The sequence below is a fragment of the Fusarium mangiferae genome (assembly GCF_900044065.1).
Source record: "Fusarium mangiferae strain MRC7560 genome assembly, contig: FMAN_scaffold008, whole genome shotgun sequence".
NCBI lineage: Eukaryota > Fungi > Ascomycota > Sordariomycetes > Hypocreales > Nectriaceae > Fusarium > Fusarium mangiferae.
In genome coordinates, this window is record NW_024573928.1 from 2,197,671 (window position 1) to 2,215,918 (window position 18,248).

Consider the following 18,248-nt stretch of genomic DNA (forward strand, 5'->3'; position numbering starts at 1 on the left):
TCTGGGTCTCTTGTTCGCTAAAATCCCTGTCGCAAGTCCTTACAGCGTCTTTAGCAGCGCGCCAACGTCGTAGCCCCATTCAGCCTCAAGATCCGTCAACCTCCACAAAGCTCCCCATCCCGTCGTCCTATCAATGCTCTTTAACAACCTGGCAATCTGCTTTCTCTCGTTAACATGTGAAAAGAGCTTCCCAGCTATATAGAGTGGCTGTATAGAGTTTACAAGACTTCCGGGATGAAGGTTTGCGCAGGAGATTCCACAGACTTGTCGTGCATGCCACAGCGCCAAGCACTGAGAGTCTAAGTCATGACGCATTTCCAGCATGAGAATACATGCAGTGTGATAGATCTGATTACTCGAGATAGCTGCCCAGTGGGGGAAGAGCATGGCTGGAAATATCTGTTTGTCGCCTGCTTCGACCATACTGATTTGCTTCATTGTTGCCGGGCGCTCGTCAAGCCAGTATTGGAGCTCGTTCCAGAGCTGTTGCCATTGTTCTTGAAACGGTCTGTCATCTTGAACGTCTATCCTCCCGAGTTCTAGACTCTGTGTTCTTCGAAATTTAAGATCGCAGACTTTTGTGCAGAGATAAATAGCCCAGTTAGCCTGCATGTCTGGACAGTCTCGGCTCCTTCGATGAAACATGTCCCGCACATATCGCTCGGCTTGTTCAGATGATACCAACGACTCGGGTGGTGATGGAGCCCATTTTGACAGAGGAAGAACAGCTGTTTCTGTGCCATCAGATATAATTGCTCCACACAACTCCATCCTCGCATAGCACCAGAAGACAGCTTGCGGTAGGCCACCGGAGAAACCATCAACTCCAAAGAACTCAAACAGCGACGCGCAGCCCTCGACATGACGCTTCCAATTCTTGGAACCGCCAGACATGAGTTCAAAAACTGCAAGAATGCAGGCCGTAACAAGCATATTAGGGTCCTTGGCTTGTAATCCAGGACTCAAAAGCCTAATGCTCTCCTGATACAACTCAAGACTATCACAACCACCTTCCTGCGTCAATCCTCTCCGTTCCATCTGGCGTGATGAAAACGCAAGCATGGCATATAACAGCGCCGGGCTCTTTTGCGCCATAAGCGGAACGTGGATCTGGAAATGCTTATCCTCATCAAACTTGTCCAGGTATGGCGCACATTCTGTAACCCAGTTCTGAAGATAGCATATTAATCTATCATTAGGGACATTGACTGTTACGCTGGAGAGGTTGAGGGATGATGTTGGTGGTGATGACGAGTCTGCTTCGGGTGTGACTGATGCGCTGGGTGATAGGCCAGACAGACCCGCGAAAAGGACTGTGCGGAGCTCTTCTTGGAGCTCGATGAAGCGGGGATCGAGGGAGAAGTCTTCTGATGGGAAGAAGGCCATTGTGAGATGATGAGTGGAGTCTGGAGAGCTAGGTTGATCGCCTATACAAGGCACAACTTGAGCGACATCAAGGAAGAATGTGATGATGAGTGCAAATACGGTCCCAAAGCGGAATTGTAGCCTCCTCCTGCTCACTCAATTCATGGGTCAAGTGTGACAGAAACAAGGTAATTTTCCAGAAGCCGGTGATCCCCGAGGGGTCCATTCTAAGGCGACCACTCACCAATTGGAATTGCAATTGGCCAATCATGAAGTTCTTGAAAGTTTCGGTGCTAGTGGACTAAGCCGCATTCGGGGGTCATAGGCGACGCGATCCTGATGCCATGACTCGGTAACGTAACAGCCGGAGGAAGCAAAGGCTCCATTTTCTAGGTAACTTGACCTTCAATTTGGGATTGAATTGCCCCAGAAAGCACAGACTGCGACAAAGTTCCCCGCGCGAGCCTGTGACTTTAAATCAGATTGTTCGTATGCTAATAGTGGCGATTGGGCCCGCTCACGTAAACATGCCATTTCAGCACGCACTTCGCCGGCCGTTCTGTCTGACTTCTGTAGAGGCAGAGTCTTTCGGTACAAAATTTATACTCTCATATTGTGATTGAAGTGTTCTGACATGTGTTGTTAGATCACTTACAAGCTGTTGTGGCATTCGTCAATCTTGGATGATGTCATTGTCATATTCTCACCCCAGCTGCCAGTCAGCGTCCGTTCGTTCTGCGACGAGATGGCAGAAACCTTGCAAGAGATTATCTTTGCGTATATACGATTACTATGTACGATAAATACAGATTTGGCTAGTGCCAGCACTATAGATTATCTTCCGTGATTGTCTTGGCGTTGAGATGAGTCTTGATTGGATGCCCATGTTGTATATGTGCATTAGACTATACTTCATTAATTAGTAATTATCAAGCAAATTGATAAAGGCGAAGAGATTGAGAAATATACAAAATGATCATTATGCATAGCGTGGTATCTAACATTACAACCTCATCATCGCCATAAGCATCTCATCCCCAATCCAGACTATCCTATCACCACGGGCCATCGCCCCTTCACAGAGCCTCAACATGCTTCTCACCCTCCTTCTCAAAAGAAGCCTTGCGGCCCGCTGCAGAACCCATAAGTCCAACTTCGGCCTGAGCCTCACGAAGCAACTCAGCATCCTGTTCACCAGCACGGCTCTTGAAGACGCGGTCCATCTCCTCAAGAGAAGCGTTCTTGGTCTCAGGCAAAAAGAACCAGACCCAGAGAATACCGACAAAGAGGAAGACGGCGAAGAAGATGTAGGTTCCCCACTCCCAAGACTCGAGCATGGGAGGAACAAAGAAGGCGATGGCAAAGTTGTTGACCCAGTTGCTTGAGGCACCAATGGAAGCTCCCTTGGCGCGGATGGAGAGGGGAAAGATCTCGGAGACGAGGGTCCAGGAGACGGGACCCCATGTTGCACCGAAGCCAGCGATATAGACCCAGATGAGAGCTGATATGATGTCAGTGATGATTAAAGGTTGGTAGACGAAGCATTGACTTACCAACTGCAGTCCAGCCAGCAGCGACGTGGTTGGGCCAGTCGTGGCGGAACTTGGCGACGATGATACCGACAGTGATCATACTGGCACCCATGACAACGGAGCCGATCAACAGAAGAGGCTTGCGACCAACGCGATCAATGATCAACTGTGAAAGGTAATGTTAGCACTCGTTCAGGGCATCGAGTAGTTGAGCGACTTACCATAGAAGGAATGGTGCTGATGAGGAAGACAACGCCAGTAACACCAGTAGCAAGAAGAGCAATAGTTCCTCCAGTAAGACCGAGGCTGATGAAAACGTTGGAAGCGTAGTAGATGATAGCATCAATACCAGACCACTGCTGGAAGAACATGATAAGCCAAGCAGTGCAGACACGCTTGAGGTTATCCATTGATCGGAAGCAGGTCACATATTGAGCAATCTGCTGCATGAAACGGCTCTTGTTCCTCTCAGCGAGGTGAGGAAAGTCTCTAGCGAAAACCTTCTGCTCAAAGACTGCCTCAGCCTTGATCTCGAGATACTCAACCTGAACAGCGTCATCGTCGATGGGGAGCTTTCGCATCCAGGCAAGAATAGACTTGGCTTCCTCGTCGCGGCCAACCTTGACGAGCCATCGGGGAGAGAAGGGCATGAACCAGATACCGACAGCGAGCATAGCAGCGGGGATTCCCTGGATGATAGAGGGAAGACGCCAGGCGAGGTCGGACTGAGAGTCCCCTGTTCCGCCGATGTAGTTACTTCCATAACCGCACCAGAACGAAAGCATAATGCCCAAAATAGTCGCAAGTTGATAGAACGACACAAGAAGACCTCGCATCTCAGGCGAAGAAAGCTCAGCGTTGTAGAGAGGTCCAACACCGCTGAAAAGACCAACGCCGACACCAGTCAAGAATCGGCCAGCATAGAGAAGCTGGGGATTTCCGGCAGTGGCACCGACGTAAAGATAACTGCCGAGGACGACCCATAAGCAGGCGATGAACATGGTGTACTTTCGCGAGATAATTTCGCTGGAAACACCAGCTGATAGTGATCCAAGAATACCGCCTAGCTGGAGGATAGACGTGAGCCATCCTGTTGCAGAGGATGACTCAACAACAGAGGGGAAGTTTTGTGTGAAGCGGGTCATGACGAGGGATTGACCCAAGACACCCTGTTGGTAACCATACTCAAAACCACCCAGTCTACCACCAGTCAATAAGTCGCTTATAAACTTATACGAAGGCAACACTTACGAAGCGAAAAAGGCGATGAAGACGACCTTGGGGTTCTCCCGAATAGACTTCCAGATAGTCTTCTTGGGAGCTGTAGGCTCCAAGGTATCAGGACCGTCCGAGGTAGACATGGTGAAGTGAGGACGAAGCTGTGGGGGGAGGTTGATGTGATGAAATCTGGGGTATGGGGAGAAAGTCTGTGTCTTTTAAACATTTTCGTACCCCAGGCAATTTGACTGGGGGATCTAATTTTCTGGAGTTTACGACGTTGAGGGTGACAAAGTGGTAGGCTAAGACCCCTCGTTTGGGAATGGTGTGGTTTTTGGTCTGACCACCACCGGCGAGCGAGTGCCGGAGGCTCGAGAGAATTGGGGTGATGACATCTTCATCTTCAATTGGAGATAATCACCAGAGACGTCCTTGAAATGACAAGTTTATTGCAGCACGTACAATAGACTTCACACTTTGATCCTTGACAGGCGCTTCTATATTGCGTCGCGGCGACTGCAATTGATGAGCGCTACAACTTCAATCAACGCCTGGTCACCACTATACTACTCCAACATCATCACCTCCATCAAGTCTTGCAAACACGAGACATCTCCAACTGCAACCACATTCAAAACAGTCCAAGTGGACATCCAAGTTGGCATTGGTCATGTATTTACCCAAAAGGGGGGTCCTTTGCGCTGGCGACCGGGTTAGGCTACCTACATAACGCACCCACGGTTCGTCAGAACCTGGGGCCCCGCGTAAAATTTCTAGCTGTCGCGTGTCCCCCATTCCAGTGGGTCACGAAAACTTGGAGGAGCAAGTATGGGTACTTCAATAGCGCCTTGATTTAGTGCGCGCTTGGGGTATTGGTACGTACGCTATCAAGTTCTAGATTTCTCCAATTCTGACATAGGGAGTTTGATTACCCTGCACCATTGAATTTGTGTACAATTTATATTGCATAATGAGGCTATCTTGAGATTGCTTGGAGCCTACCATTGGAGTATTAGTATAGTTAATACTCTCTTGCCAAGTTGATAGATAATTTGCTCAAAAAATACGCGGGAATGATAGGAAGACTTAAAGCAGAGCAATTCAAGAAAAGAACAACCACGTACGAGAGCGGTGCGTGAGTTCGACGCTCAGACGCTTGTAGGTTATCTTTCCAACACAAGGTCATAGCCGCCTAAGTATCTGGATGAAGCCATGTCAAGTCTAGTCACGCGCAAAAGTACATCGAAATCATTCTATTGTAAACAGGAAGTGTTGGGTGGATTGCCGAGTCATGCGAATTCTATCCTCCTTATCAACGCGACGCGATGAGTTGTCAGCATTTACAAAAAAGCAATGGATCTACGCTAAGCTGTCTGTCGATCTGGTAGAATAGGAGATTTATAGAACGTAAATATGTGTTGAAGAGTGACTCGAATGATTTGCACTCAGAAGGCGTCACAACAAGATTAGTTCAACGCGTGGCAGACGCGGTTTGGTTGATCGGCATCGGCATCATCAAGGATATGATCGCGTTGTAATAGAAGCCCGCGGATTTGAACTTGGAGGATGGGAGACTAGACCACAAGCCATTGCATTCAGCACTGAGAGCGCCCTATGGCCTACCTTATAACGTGCCCAAAAATGGTGATGCACAAGGCAAACTGACGCGTCTCATCATGTGGAGCGACGGAACACGTCAGAAAACACATTGACCGATAATCACTCATTGGCACAATCGATGATTACTATCCATACTGTATCGCTGAAGCATGTAATTTGCCGGACTATGACAGGCTCGATCATGTCTAATGTCTCCATGGTTTTCGGAACCTAGTGTCTATCTCTAGAAACTTGGAGAGCCTCGACTGTGGGTGCCGAGCAGATATGACCACGGTGGAATCATACAATCTTCGTATCTCATGGTAATATAGAGAAAATGTGAGACATTTATTAGATAAAAAACGACATACGACAGGCTATTTGAGCGACAAGGTCAATCACCGGATATACCCCCTCGAATGCAACGACGGTGATGATCCCATAGCCGCCAGCGGGTCTCCCCCACACTCTGAGTCCCCAGATTCTACCCCCATCATTAAGCTTATCTTTTACCACCCATGGCAAACAGAACGATTCCTACTGGCCAATTCCCTCCTTGGACTGTCACTAATTACTCCTTTCGTCCAGAATGATAGCTCGACCCGGTATCCGACACTGTTGGGTCCGTCATCCGATGCACTATCGACTCCCCCTCACTCTTGGCATTCTCGGCACGCTCGAGATCGGACATCGTGCTTACTAGAGCCAGTATTAAACGGCTCTCTTCTCCCTGATCGACAGGTGTTCTTTTTATCACAGTCATCTCCAGGACATTTGCGAATCTATACATCATGACTGCGAGAGATTCTGACGCCGAGAGGGGCAATGGAAAGGAGCCTTGGAGCAAAGAATTTGAGCATGCTGATGCTCATGATGCTGCTGCCAGAGGACATCTTGCCACTGATGAGTAAGTCGACTGCCCTTTTGTTTGAGCTCTGTTGACGTTGCTAGGCATGGCAACCCCATAGCGACTTTCGACGCAGAGGCTGAGAAGAAGCTCCGTCGTAAGCTAGACTGGTATATTCTGCCATCAGTCACTATCCTGTACTTGATGTGCTTTGTAGATCGTGCCAATATCGGCAATGCTCGATTAGCTGGTCTCGAGGAAGACCTTGGTCTCACTGGCTATGACTACAACCTGTTGCTGACCGTCTTCTACATCGTACGTACTACCCCTTATCTACTGAATCAATACCTTAACATTAATATCACTTGCTAGTCTTATATCGTCTTCGAACTCCCCCTGAACATGGTCTGCAAATGGATCGGACCCGGCTGGTTCATTCCCGCTACATCTGTAGCATTCGGCGTCGCCTCCCTCGGCACCGCTTTCGTTCACACAATGGGCCAAGCTTGTGCCGTGCGCTTCATCCTCGGCATCTTCGAAGCAGGCATGTTGCCCGGTATCGCATACTACCTCAGCCGCTGGTACAGACGCAGCGAACTTGCCTTCCGATTGGCTATATATGTCGCCATGGGTTCCTTCGGGGGAGCCTTCGGTGGTCTTTTGGCCTCTGGTATTCTGAAGCTAGATCACTTTGGTTCATTGACGAGATGGCGAATGATCTTTGCTATTGAGGGTATATGTACGATTGGTCTGGCGCTCATTGCGTTCTTTACTATGACAGATCGACCTAGCACTGCGCGATGGTTGTCAGAAGAGGAGAAGGACCTGGCTATTGCGCGCATCAAGTCTGAGCGTGTTGGCGCCACCGAAGTCCTCGAGAAGTTCTCCTGGAAACTGGCCCGTCGTGGTATCAGCTCGCCTGTTACCATTGGAACGTCCACCATCTTCCTGTTCACCAACATCACCGTACAGGGCCTTGCTTTCTTCGCACCTACGATTGTGAGGACCATCTACCCCAACCACTCAGTCGTTCAACAACAATTGCGTACTGTGCCGCCTTACATCGTCGGTACCTTCTGTACTGTCACCATCAGCTTCCTGTCGACTCGCATTGATAAGCGAAACATCTTTATCAACCTGTCACAGCTTCCAGTTATCGCGGGATACATCATGTTCCTCAGCACAACGAATCGTAAGTTCAAACCTCGCTCCGTCCTGGGAACCTCACTAACTCACCCACCTCAGCTTATGTCCGTTACGCAGGGACGTTCCTCATCTGTGCAGGCACCTTCGCAAACGGCGCTCTATCCAATGCTCAAGTATCAGCCAACTTGGTCAGCGACACAGCGCGCGCTTCGGGAATTGGTTTGAACGTCATGCTTGGTAATATTGGAGGATTGATCTCGACATGGTGCTTTCTGCCCTTCGATGGACCAAACTATCCAATCGGCAATGGACTCAACCTCGGCGCGTGTTCATCTATCTTCTTACTTACCATCGTGCTACAAGTTTACATGACTTGGGATAACAGAAGGCGAGCTGCAATTGAGGTCGGTCAGGCTCTGGCCGGGAAGACTGATGCTGAGATTCGTGTTATGGATTGGAAGCATCCTGGATTTATGTGGAGGCCTTAGAATAGTTGTGTCGCCGCCACGAATTGCAACCTAGTAGACATGAATCATTTCCGCTCTTACCTACGAGAAGAGGAACGTATTCTTCATTGATCAAGAAATGAGTCACTTGCTTTCTTCCACTGTGCTATCATCGGTGATATAGAGTTTGCACTGTTTCGCTCCACCTCCGACCTGTCGGGAGATTCCGAGCCCAAGCGACATGGCCTTTTCTGAAGTTCTGCATGCCAAGTAATGGGAATGACCGTTATTGCAATGGCCCCGGATCTTCCCAAATATAATCAGCATAACGTGCAAGGGGAATGCCGTTGTAATGCGAGCTTCAATCTCTAGCAGCAACCAGTTCCGAAGGGCCTTCGTTCAGGACAACGTACAGTAGGACGATACCTTTCCCAGTTGCATGCCGAAGTTGAACTGTGTTTCAAGGTTCCCCGATCGTGTTTTCAGCTCGGTACTGAAGGTCCTAATAACCTTTGCTTAATTGTTTTAGGTGTCCACGGCACAAAGCTTGTCACCCGCGAGTCCAGACTACAATGCTTACGGTCTGTCTAGATTACGAACGATGAGCATTATTCGCTGCTATTCATGGTCGGAAACTCAATCGCTGCCGGACCCTGATCCAGAGTAACGGATTATCCCACCAGCCGAGGCAGCCCTTTCGAGACCAATAAGCCGACACATTGTTCCAATCGCTCATTGAGCCCCATGGGATTTCTGAGGCATTGAGCTTAACAAGTTGGACATAGATAGCGACCTTCAATGCTTAGCTATTCTCGATATTAACTATCGTCCGATTGTCCTTCGCTCCCGCGCGTTGCATGAGAGGAGTGCAAGCCTGTGAGTGACTCGATCACTTAGACTGCCTGGAGCTATAGGAGACTCAAACAAATAAAGCCCGTATCTCACCAGTATTCTTGTTGCAGCATGTCACTAAAATGCCAAGACGGGAGATCTCAACGCAGTGCGGCTGGCGCACAGACGCCAGCTGAGGCTCATTTTCAGCCGCTCCAACGGATGCTGACACTGCATCAAGGTTCGGCATCTTACCCGGCCGGCGGCATTCATCCAGTTGAGTAAGCCCTACCGAGATCTAGGGAGGCTAATTGTGCTCTTTATTGGAAGAGCACAGGAGCTTGGGCCGAACCTATTTTTGTAGTACCTTAGCTGTCGGGGAAGATTACGCTCACTGGGCTGAGTGGCTTGGAAGCTACCGGTTCATCATGTGCTTGGGCGGGAGCTGACTGGAGCGACGACCTTGCATAAAAAGCCGCTCGATCCAGGAGATGTGCTACAGAGCCGATCAATTGCTCTCTCTAAAATTCTTTGCACACAAGGACATACAAGCAAATTGGTGACCTATAATCGGCAACATGAAGTCTCTTACAAGTATCGCTATCGCAGCGGCCTTGGCACTTTGTAAGTGAGAGGCAGCTCAGCAAATGAGAACCATATCTTAACAATCCCTACTTAGTCGCCAGCAGTTCCTCAGCATCCCCAACGTCATACTGCAACGGCAAATCCAACAAGATATGTTACACCTGGGCCGTCCCATCCTCAACAGCCTCGTCTAGTTCTGGCAACTTGTTCATCCGTATCCAAGCTCCCGTGGAATACCAATGGGTTGGTCTCGGCACCGGCGATAAGATGAGCGGTTCCACCATGTTCGTCATCTACCAAGACGGTACTGGTAAAGTCACCTTAAGCACGAGGATGGGCCATGGCCATGAGATACCGGAGCACAGCCGCATGCGCTCTGTGAGGCTTATCGAGGGTAGTGGTGTCGTGAATAAGACGATGGTAGCCAACATTCACTGTGGTGATCTCGGGAATATGCACTTCAAGGGGTCAAATCATTGGATCAGTGCTTGGAAGACTGGAAGTTCTTTGCACACGACTGACATTGATGCTGATATCGAAGAACATGATGGACACAACAGCTTCTCAGTTGACTTCTCCGAAGCTATTATGAACTCTAACAGCAACCCTTTCCTTCAAATGACAACTGCTACACCGAATGGTGCAGCGTCTGGCGGTGGGGGAGACGGCAATACCAGCACCATTCACGGTATCATCATGTCGGTGGTCTTCCTATTGGGCTACCCGCTGGGATCGCTGTTGATGCCTATAATCGGAAAGTGGTTCATCCATGCTACGTGGCAGATGATCGTCTTTATGGGCATGTGGGCTGGGTTTGTTACTGGCAAGTTGGCTGCCGACCGTACCAGTAATGTAAGTAGCCAAACCTGTCATCTGGAAGCATCCACTAACTGTGATCAGTGGTTCAACGCCCCGCATGTAATCATCGGCACAGTAGTCTGCGGTTTGATGATTATCCAGCCAATCTTGGGAGGGCTACATCACAGGAACTTCGTCAAGCATCAGCGTCGGACAGGCATCAGCCACGCTCACATCTGGTACGGGAGAGCTCTAATGATCCTTGGAATTGTCAACGGCGGGCTCGGTCTGCAGCTTGCTGGTGCATCCATGAAGCTTATTATTGGCTATGGCGTGGTTGGTCTCGTAACATTCTTGATGTACACCGCCGGGGCTGTTCGCAAGATGCTGAGAGGAGCGAAGAAGCATCAGCATGAGCCTCTAAAGTACAATGGCTCTTATAGTGCGGCGGCCTTGATCTGACCGGCAGTTTTAGGTTCTATTTTCGTGTCTCATTCTCAATAGCATATACACTCCTCAATAAGGGTACAAGAACACCGCGACTTGCATTTTTCTCATCTAGCAAGTGAGGTTTTCGGTTACATTAAGTAGTCTCTATCCTGTAGATGATTCACGTTGCTTGAACCAGTTTCGAGTCTGTATGGATATTCGAACCTGAATGACTGGCACTCACTTGTGGGGGCAATTCGTTTACCCTGGTGATGTGTCTCTATGTTTGCCCGACTATGATCACATCGGACATCCCTTGGCGGGGCACATCATGAAGCCCTTATCAGATAAGTCAATCTTGGGAATGCCCCGTGTCTAATTGGTTCAGTGAGTGTCTTCTCCAATTTACATGACCTGCATCAAGCCTAGCCCCCCGAGAACACACGGCGTCAATTGCCGAGCCCCGTCGGTCCAAGGCCTCCGCGCACCGGAAATCATGACCTTTCTCCGCCCTGATAAACACTGAGTTCTGTGCCAAGCTGTGTATCAGATCCACTGCGGTCTTTATCTGCCGGTCGCTCAGATGATCCGTTTGCAGGTAGAAAAAGGCGCGCCCTTGCTCTGAAGTCTACGCCCTGGCGCAACAAGTTGTATCGTGTGCGGGGAACTACCGATTTGACGGTCCAACAAGGGTTTGATTGACCAGTTGCGTGATGCTTAAAGAACCTTGATATCTCACGTGTATCATTTGCTTGGCTTGACAACGACTTCATTTGTTTCTACAGCTGAATTGGTTCCCAAGATGGCCATCCTCCCAATTGCGGCAGCTGTACTCGCTGTCGTGCTCTTCGTCAAGCACATCTTTCTCGATCCCCTCATCCTCAGTCCTCTTCGACACGTCCCAGGCCCCAAATCATTCGCCGCGACAAAATGGCGTCTCGCCTACGAAGACTGGAAGGGAACGCGGACTCGCACCATTTTTAAACTGCACCAACAATACGGACCAGTTGTGCGCATCGGTCCTCATGAGGTCTCTTTCAACAGCCTCTCAGCACTGCGAACCATCTACGGGCCCGGAAGCCGATATGGCCGAACCACTTTCTATCGCATGTTTGATGTCTATGGCGAGCAGAATCTATTCACGTTCCACTCACCCAAGGAACATGGCGATAGAAAGAAGCTTTTGTCGCACGCCTATTCCAAATCCGTTGTTCTCAAGCCGCCGACCGCGAAGATGGTTGAGAGGAGAGTTCGTCAATACCTGGACCTGATTGAAGCCGAGCCTGAGAACGTCAGTGAGATTTTCAGCACTCTGCATTATTACTCGCTGGACAACATCACCGCCTTTGTTTACGGAAAGTATGGCCAGACTGCAGCGATTCGAGGCTCAAAGATTCATCGGGAACTCATCGCGGATATTCTGCATCCCTCTCGTCGAAAGCTTTCTTGGTCCATCGTGCATCTGAAGACTTTGACTCAATGGCTGTATCGCCAAACAGGACTGATGGGACAACTCGTCAAGCCTGTTCTTCCGATGCAGCAGCCTACTACGTACACCGGGATCCGAGGGTATGCTCTGCGGGCCTTTGAGGCTTTCCGAGCTGATGTAGAGAAGATCACTCATTCAGAGGGTAAGTGGGATTTGCGACTGCTTTGTGAATACAGCTGACAAATATGGCAGATGAGCATGTTTCGATCGTGGAAAATCTCTGGCAACATCATGAATCTCAGAAACCAGGTGGACTCCGCGATTTGCAGATGGCATCCGAATGCGCTGACCATTTCCTTGCTGGCATCGACACCACTAGCGACACACTGATGTTCCTTGTTTGGGCGCTCTCACTCCCAGGCAACGAGAAGTACCAGGAAAAGCTGCGAGAAGAAGTCATGGCCATCTCAGGTGATGGATTGAACCAATGGGGTAATCCAAGAGCCGAAGCAAGTGATCGATGCACATATATCAACGCTGTTATCAAGGAGACTCTACGACTCTATGCTCCTTTGCCAAGCACTGAACCTCGTTCAATAGATATTGATTCGGTTATTGATGGATATACCATTCCTGGCAACACTGTTGTCGGCATGTCGCCCTGGATCATGCATCGCAACGAGTCGGTTTTCAAGGATCCCTTGGTCTTTAATCCTGATCGATGGGTTGGACCTGATGCAGCGGAGCTAAACCGATGGTTCTGGGGATTCTCAAGTGGAGGGCGAATGTGCGTTGGCATGCAGTAAGTTGCTTCCCTTCATTCAAGTTCGGTGAATCTCAATTACTAACACAAAATAGTCTTGCTATGGCTGAGATGACAACACTCACAGCTACCATGTACCGACAATTCAGAACGACGATAGCTCCAGGGTTTGAGGATACTACGCCTGCTATCACAGCTCGCGTCGAGACATTCTACGATGATCGATTTCCAAAGGTTCAGGTTAGTTTTCTTCTCTTCTTATTGATACAACGTGTGACTGACTAGCAACAGGAATCTAAATGTCTGATCAAGTTTACGAAATTAAAGGAGTGAGCAGTGGTGATTCTTTCATGGGAGAGCTTTATCTATGTTGGTTTGATGTCCATTTCTATTTGCTATAGCTGCAGACAGCCCAAGTTCAATTCACGAAATAAAAAAGACCCGTGAGATATGATAATATCGATTTTTTTAGTGCCGTATACAACGGTTTGTCAGTGAGATTCTAATAATAGACATCTGTATATAAAAGATAAGGCAAACCGTAAATACTAATCGATAAAATTATGTACAGGCAAGCTTGATGGATAACCATGTATCTCATTTCCACAACCCCACTAATCTCCAGAATGCAGGGGAGATTGTTGGTTCCAGCGACGCCACATTCAATAGTTTGGCAGAACCAAGACCGACCTACACTGTTTTCACGACCAAGAAAAGGAGGGATTCTGTGCAGGGCATGAATCGAAGCTGTCAGAGAGAAACGGCGCATTGTTAGGTCGATTTTGAGTTCCAGGGGATTGGCTTAATTGCCATGTTTCCCCATTACGAAGAGGATCTCGACGCCCGGTTTTCTCTTTTCGCAATACCCATACTGTCATTATCGTTATCATGCAATTTACATCTTCAGTTCTTCAGCTTTTGGCCCTTTGCCACATCACGTTAGCATCGCCATGCAAGCCTTCTTCTTCAATTGCCATTTCGACGGCGTCAGCAAGTACCACTGAGACCAGCGAGACAGAGTCATCGACGGCCTTTACGTATGAAACTACAGCCACTACCGAGTATGAGACATTGTCCGACTCATCTACCATCGCTACTTCGGTCGCGACCTCAAGCGCTGAGGTTGAGCCCACGACGACCACCACTGCCGCATCGGGACCTACGAATCTGATCAGTAACCCAGGCTTTGAAGACTCAACCGTCGCGCCTTGGACCGTATACAACAACATCGGAACTTTGAGTATAGACAGCGATTCGGGTATTCCCCCATCAACGCAAGCTGGACAATTCAGCGCCTCTGGAGAAAACCTCAGCAACATGGGTATCAGACAAGAACTTGGCCCATCTTTGATCGTGGTTGATAAAGAGTATCGCTTTTCTGTATACACGAAAGTCACAGCCTCCAACTTTTGCATCTCACAAACTATTGCATGCGGTGCAGGAACAGGTTGGGTAAACTCGGCGAATTGGGGTGCAATGCAGGCCAATGGTTGGGTACTGACAACGGTTACTTGCTCGTGGAGTCAGGCTCAACTAGATGCTGGACCGAGCGTCCAGGTCGCGGGAGTGTGCAATGGTCTCACTTTTCTGGCTGACGATGCTTCTTTGGTCGCAACTGATGCATCGGATTAGTTTAAACTGTTACTTGGAGTAGTTAATGCCATGGTTTTGGTTATATTTTCACTAAACCAAGCACTTTATCAATACTAGATGTTCGTCTGCAGACCGCTGAGCAATTATCTTTTGTATCTGCTCATCGCGGTGGAGACGCATCAATATTAGCTCTTCACTTGCATACAGAGCAGGGGTGCATGTTGGTCCGAGGTTCCAGTCAGCAACGCCACATTCAATAGTTTTACAATAGATGATGAGCTGCTACCAACAGCCAAGAAGAGAAAATTTGGCCTGCAGACTTAACCTTTAAGAAGGAACTGATTCGTTGTTCAAGCTAATTTAGCGTGCGCTTCTATGCTTAATTGCACCCGATTCCCGGTTATTATTCCCTGGCTACTCCGTACGTTCTGTTCTGTTCTGTGTTTTCTCTGGTATCATCATAGTCCCGCCAGGACATCAAAATCGTGGTTATGAGACTCACGTACCCATTTTTTCAGCTTCTGGCGCTGTACAGGTTGACTTTAGCTTCACCATGCAAGCCTTCATCTCACATTTCCCATCCATTTGCATCTCTCAGTACCCTCAGCTCTGCTGAGACTGGAACGATTAGTGTAGACATACCGTCGACAACCTCAATAACAACGAATTCTGCCATATTTACAGCCTTGTCTTCCATCACGGAGACTGAGTCTGTCACATCGACAGCCGTGCCATCATCAGCTTCGGTTAGAGAGGCAGAATCATCGACCGTAGCCTCTTCTGAAACAACAACTATCGCCCAAAGCTCCACGACATTTGAGCCTTTGGTCTCTACAAACTCAGTCGCAACTTCGACTGAGACATCGACTGACGAAACATCTACCACTATAACAACTATTGAGCGACAGCCCACCAACTTAATTCGCAACCCCGGCTTTGAAGACCTTACCTTCGCTCCCTGGGAGACGAAAAAAATAGGAGAACGAGGGTGGCTATCCGTCCGCAGCGACACGTCTCGCCCAGGATCACTACAGTGTGGTGTTTTCGATTCTTCAATTTCGCCTTCAGGAGGACTCAGGCGCAGACTTATCCAGCCGTATAGTTGGTATGTCAAGCAAGATATTGACACTTCCAAGATCATCGCCGGAAAAGAGTATCGCTTTTCAATTTCTCTAAAGACCACAGCGTCTAGTAGTTGTGGTATCCCGCGCTTGGGATGCAGTGCAGGATCAACCTCAGCTGGATCGGCGGAGTTCGGGGGGCCTTTGAATACATGGGCTAGGGGAGTAACTAGCTGCACTTGGAATGAAGCTCAGCTTGATGCTGGAGCCTCCGTTTCTGTAGCCATTGTCTGCGCCTCTGTCACTTTCTATCTCGATGATGCTGTTTTGATAGAAAGAGAGGCATCGCAGTATTGATTTGACCAGTGGAACTCTTGTAAATATCAATCACCACCACAACAATATAACTTGTATGAAAATCAGTCGCAATTTGACTTGAAGTAGTACTACTGGGACTCTAGTAATAACTGACCCCCGTGACAACTTGTACTAACTGGCAAATCGCATACTCAGAAGTATGTAACATAAATGAAAGCCCAACCAAATGAGCTAAGATGCTGAACCAACGCTTGCCACGGAACAAAGATGTCGGCAGAACGATATCTTGCTAGTTCACGACGCCTTGGATGAATTCGGGCTGTCTCTAGAGGCAACAACAAGCCCAGGCTTATTACTGGGATAGTCGAAACCCTTTGCAATCAGCAAATATATAGTATTCTCTATCTCGATCTGGGCATAGTCACAATCAGAGAGTTAAATACAAGCACTTCTCCATTGTGCTATCTTGTTGGTGCGCGACATCTTCGAAACCATCAAATATCCAGTTATAACAGAGCTCATATTCGGATTCGTCATAGGTGACATATAGGCCGTCGAGATCGATACGTTACAGTGTCAGACTCAATAGCCGCTGAAGTCTCGGGCACATGTGAACGCATCAAACTCAGCGGATGTCGCGGCAGTAGTCTCGGTCGTATCTTGAACAGAAGTAATAACCGCAGTCACCGGTACAGCGTTACTTACGACGGTAGTGGTGGCCTCGCTTGAAGTAGCCGATGATGAAGGACGGCATGTCAAATGTAATAATTGCGATGGCCAGGTTACAGGAGAACAATGGTGATAAAAGGCTAAGGTGAGTTCACCAAGGAAAAATACGTGAATATCGGCGGGAAGTCTACTAAACGCAATTGCTCATTCCCGCTCAATGATCGCCAACAGAAATTGTACTTCTCTTCCAGGTTTTCTTGGTATTTCCTGAATTATTATTCCGCCATTTGGGCAGACCATCGTTTGTAAAGGCTTGAAAGCTCCACTGGGGCGTATAGGCAGATAGGGCCTTAACTCAGTGGATGTTTTGCAGCTGAGGCCCTGAAATCCACTGAACTGTTGAGGGCTGGTGCACCCCGCCGTAAGGAAATTTGTCTTTTTAGGCCTTTGCCGTAAAACGCCGACAGTATAATTGCCAATGGAGGCGTAGAAGGTATACTTAATGTGCCAGCCTGAAGAAGCGAGAGCTGCACTGAGATCAAGATTGAATCGCCAGCTAGGTCTTGGGTTAATCCTGTGTGGCTTAATGGTAGGACACTGTCACCCTCTACACACTGCACAGCGTGACCGCCAGGACGATAACTGATCATGTTTGGAGGTCTATCCAAAGGTACAAAGGGAACATTCATCAACGGTTTCATTGCTTGCAGTACACTAGTATGGATGAGTGGCATGACGCCGTGCTGAGCCGAATAGATACCTCTAGGGATAAGGCTAATGATCATGGTATCAAACATCTAATCTCCATTCACACTCACAAATGATCTTAAGAACAACAGTAATCTCTACAGGAAATGGTGGCGACTTTTACAAGAACCTTAAAGCTATAATACAGTTTAGAAACCGCATCGCTCACGATCCTACGCATAAACATCTCAAGATGGGCAAAACCTTTGCCCAGAGCTCTGACTACATCTTCGCCTTTCAGACCCAGAATGAAGCTATGCATCCGCAGCTACGCATATTTTTGTTCCCCGGGCAGCGTAATGCACTCGAATAACCCTCCTACAGTAGAGGAGACCCCACTAACCTTGACTTTCTGGCAGTGCACGATCGCCAAAAGCATCAAACGCAACCTCAATGGCAGCTCAAATATCCTTATCACGACCGATGGTGGCACTTATCTAGACAACTCTCCCCTTGATGCATATTTCACCAGCGATAATCTCGACGTCCTAGTTATCAACGATGTGAGCTCGAATGCCTTAAGGATGTTGCACTGGCTTAGGAAAGGAAGAGTCTGTCTTTGACTCCAGCGCTTATCTACTCTACTTTACGGTGAAGAATTGGTGCTTGAAGCCTCACAAGTAAGTTTGTTCATATCTAAGAGCTTGTATCAGCAGAGGGAACTTAGGTCTTCTCAAGAGATTTGACAAGAATATGAGATGAACTTAGATACACACTCATCACTTTGGCGTTCTGCAGCTAAGCGGATAATTGCTTCTTAAGATAAAATATATGGTGCTATCATAGACGATGAGGACATGACGGCGACATCGCAGTGTAAACATGGAAGATTTGCAACATGCAATACCTGTAAAGGTCTTGTGACTTACGAG

General features: G+C 48.4%; 7 protein-coding genes across 7 annotated transcripts; 5 read left to right on the forward strand and 2 right to left on the reverse strand.

The window, feature by feature from the left end:
* Positions 1 to 39: 39 nt before the first annotated feature.
* On the reverse strand, positions 40 to 1,386 carry FMAN_11709 (uncharacterized protein; the record flags this gene model as incomplete). Its single annotated transcript, XM_041834557.1, has 1 exon — positions 40 to 1,386. One exon carries the CDS (start codon positions 1,384 to 1,386, stop codon positions 40 to 42), a length of 1,347 nt encoding a protein of 448 aa, XP_041684809.1.
* Positions 1,387 to 2,441: 1,055 nt separating this feature from the next.
* Positions 2,442 to 4,258, reverse strand: FMAN_11710 (uncharacterized protein; the record flags this gene model as incomplete). The annotated part of the gene is made up of 4 exons (XM_041834558.1): positions 2,442 to 2,866; positions 2,919 to 3,063; positions 3,119 to 4,097; positions 4,149 to 4,258. The coding sequence occupies 4 exons, from the start codon at positions 4,256 to 4,258 to the stop codon at positions 2,442 to 2,444; spliced, it is 1,659 nt and encodes a 552-aa protein (XP_041684810.1).
* A 2,247-nt stretch (positions 4,259 to 6,505) lies between these two features.
* FMAN_11711 (uncharacterized protein) lies at positions 6,506 to 8,195 on the forward strand (the record flags this gene model as incomplete). Its single annotated transcript, XM_041834559.1, has 4 exons — positions 6,506 to 6,621; positions 6,666 to 6,876; positions 6,934 to 7,753; positions 7,807 to 8,195. 4 exons carry the CDS (start codon positions 6,506 to 6,508, stop codon positions 8,193 to 8,195), a joined length of 1,536 nt encoding a protein of 511 aa, XP_041684811.1.
* A 1,367-nt stretch (positions 8,196 to 9,562) lies between these two features.
* Positions 9,563 to 10,829, forward strand: FMAN_11712 (uncharacterized protein; the record flags this gene model as incomplete). Its single annotated transcript, XM_041834560.1, has 3 exons — positions 9,563 to 9,608; positions 9,664 to 10,421; positions 10,470 to 10,829. 3 exons carry the CDS (start codon positions 9,563 to 9,565, stop codon positions 10,827 to 10,829), a joined length of 1,164 nt encoding a protein of 387 aa, XP_041684812.1.
* Positions 10,830 to 11,598: 769 nt separating this feature from the next.
* Positions 11,599 to 13,321, forward strand: FMAN_11713 (uncharacterized protein; the record flags this gene model as incomplete). Its single annotated transcript, XM_041834561.1, has 4 exons — positions 11,599 to 12,427; positions 12,478 to 13,027; positions 13,084 to 13,228; positions 13,280 to 13,321. The coding sequence occupies 4 exons, from the start codon at positions 11,599 to 11,601 to the stop codon at positions 13,319 to 13,321; spliced, it is 1,566 nt and encodes a 521-aa protein (XP_041684813.1).
* Positions 13,322 to 13,876: 555 nt separating this feature from the next.
* On the forward strand, positions 13,877 to 14,620 carry FMAN_11714 (uncharacterized protein; the record flags this gene model as incomplete). Its single annotated transcript, XM_041834562.1, has 1 exon — positions 13,877 to 14,620. The coding sequence occupies one exon, from the start codon at positions 13,877 to 13,879 to the stop codon at positions 14,618 to 14,620; it is 744 nt and encodes a 247-aa protein (XP_041684814.1).
* Positions 14,621 to 15,072: 452 nt separating this feature from the next.
* On the forward strand, positions 15,073 to 15,999 carry FMAN_11715 (uncharacterized protein; the record flags this gene model as incomplete). Its single annotated transcript, XM_041834564.1, has 1 exon — positions 15,073 to 15,999. One exon carries the CDS (start codon positions 15,073 to 15,075, stop codon positions 15,997 to 15,999), a length of 927 nt encoding a protein of 308 aa, XP_041684815.1.
* Between the last annotated feature and the right edge of the window lie 2,249 nt (positions 16,000 to 18,248).